The 2163-nt window shown below is 47.3% G+C and overlaps 1 protein-coding gene across 1 annotated transcript in view; it reads right to left on the bottom strand.

Moving 5' to 3' along the window:
- LOC101663508 (tubulin alpha chain-like) overlaps nucleotides 1-544 on the bottom strand; it is a 147182-nt gene extending 146638 nt beyond the window's left edge. Inside the window, 2 exon segments of the mRNA XM_013004720.1 lie at nucleotides 4-411; nucleotides 413-544. Coding sequence (XP_012860174.1) covers nucleotides 4-411; nucleotides 413-544 — 540 coding nt within the window.
- Between the last annotated feature and the right edge of the window lie 1619 nt (nucleotides 545-2163).

The following is a 2163-nucleotide window of genomic DNA, read 5'->3' as shown; positions in this document are numbered from 1 at the left end:
TACAGCTGTGGACACCTGGGGGGCAGGGTAGATAGAGAACTCCAGCTTGGGCTTCTTGCCATAATCAACCGAGAGGCGTTCCATCAGCAGGGATGTGAACCCGGAACCAGTGCCCCCACCGAAGCTGTGGAAAACCGAGAAGCCCTGGAGACCTGTGCACTGGTCAGCCAGCTTATGGATTCTGTCCAGGACGAGGTCGATGATCTCCTTGCTGATGGTGTAGTGCCCATGGGCATAATTGTTGGCAGCATCCTCCTTGCACGTGATGAGCTGCTCAGGGTAGAAGAGCTGGCGGTAGGTGCCAGTGCGAACTTCATCAATGACTGTGGGCTCCAGGTCTACAAACACTGCCCTGGGCACATGCTTGCCAGAGCCCGTCTCACTGAAGAAGGTGTTGAAGAAGTCATCCCCCTCCCCCAATGGTCTTGTCACTGGGCATCTGGCCATAGGGCTGGATGCCGTGTTCCAGACAGTAGAGCTCCCAACAGACGTTGCTGATCTGGACACCGGCCTGGCCAACGTGGATAGAGATGCACTCACGCATGTTGGGGCTTTTACGGGCTTTGTGGGGCGAGAGGAGAAGAAAGGATGGTGACAGGAGCCTCCCACTGACAGACTACCAAGGAGTTAGGGGGAGAAGTGTAGTCTGCTATTTTTAACTGAGCAATGGAGGGCATTTCTAAGTGAAACAGGATTTTTTTAAGTTGCAAGCAGACGACGGTGAAGAATACAATGACCACCGAGACAGTTTGCTGTCACAGAATTTTGGGGTGTTGTTTAATCTGAAGCACCAGTCATTTTACCAGCTGTTGGTTTTGCACCAGGAATGCAAATATCAACACTGTAAAAAGGACAAATCACATGTTTGTATTTTATGTGGATTGAATTATGTTCCTCCAAAATATGCTTCAACTTGGCTGGGCCATGAGCCTCAGTAATCTGAAATTTTCCTCCACTCTATCTGAAGTGACTATCCTACATGGTGTAAATGCCTAACATCTCTGATGTTAATGAGGCAGGAGAGTAGGATACAATTGACAGTGGGCCACACTCTTTTGTGACATCAGAAGGAGATTAAACACACAGCAGGACCTACCATCTCCAAGAAAGAAGAGCCAGGAGCGGAGCACAGCCCCTGGAACAGGGATTCCTGTCATAGGAACCACCTGGGAACCTCCAGACACGGAGAGATGGAGAGAGAACCCCTTCTCCTGGACTTGGCACTCTGAGTTCAGGCGTCCAGCATCGTACATTTGACGGAATACATGTCTGCTTTATAAAGCCTTGCACTTGTGGGATTTCCGTGATAGGAGAACTGTATAACCAAGTAAGGCAACATTGTTTTGAAAATAGCTTTGGCTTTGAAGAACCCCTAATAGGGTTAGAGAACTACTGTGTGTAGGTATTCCTTGAGTTAAATATCCTCCTATTAGCAATCTAGGTAGATAGTGTTATGTAAACTGATGGGTAATTTAAGCTACTGAGGAAATTCCAGATGTTCTCTAATCCCTATGTGGTAGTTATATAATCCTTTGTCAATTTGAGAATTAAGAGTGAAGGGGTGGAGTCTAGTCTGTCAATCGGGTCATAGCCAATGAGGCCTCTGTGTGGGCGTGGCCTTCTCCTGAGAATTCTGGGAAATCCTGTATTCCTTCTGGGAGGTGGGAGACTCTATCCCTCTCTCTGCTCACTCCCTGGGAGACTTTGCAGCTGACAAGACACATGGAACTGTGCTAGTGCCCTGAGCTGGAGAAGCCACCTGCACCTATCCTGATGCAACCAGACCCCTGAAGCTGGTGAAGTCACATAGAGACCCCTGTCGGCGCTGACATGCTTACAATGCCTCTGGATTCACAAGACTTCTCACCCCCTGCTCTGTGATCGTCCTGCATTTGGCTTCATTGCTTGTATTTTGTGAGTCTGAAGAGGACTTTATAGATTGGTATCGGATATATGGGCTAATATCAGCCTTATGGGCTTGGACTGGACTGGGTTGGGATACTTTCTTAATGTACAATTCCCCTTTATCTAAAACTCTCTCTTATATACATATGAGTTTCTATGGATTTGTTTCTCTAGTCTACCCGGACTCACACACACTAATAGTAGTAGTTTTTCAGACTAAGTTGAGTATGTACTTGCTCATGAATTTCAAATACTAAA

The sequence above is a fragment of the Echinops telfairi genome, unplaced genomic scaffold (genome assembly GCF_000313985.2).
Source record: "Echinops telfairi isolate 266 unplaced genomic scaffold, ASM31398v2 ScPeMD7_7400;HRSCAF=8409, whole genome shotgun sequence".
Lineage (NCBI taxonomy): Eukaryota > Metazoa > Chordata > Mammalia > Afrosoricida > Tenrecidae > Echinops > Echinops telfairi.
The sequence above is the reverse complement of the archived record's forward strand: the minus strand, read 5'-3'. Positions and strand labels throughout refer to the sequence as shown.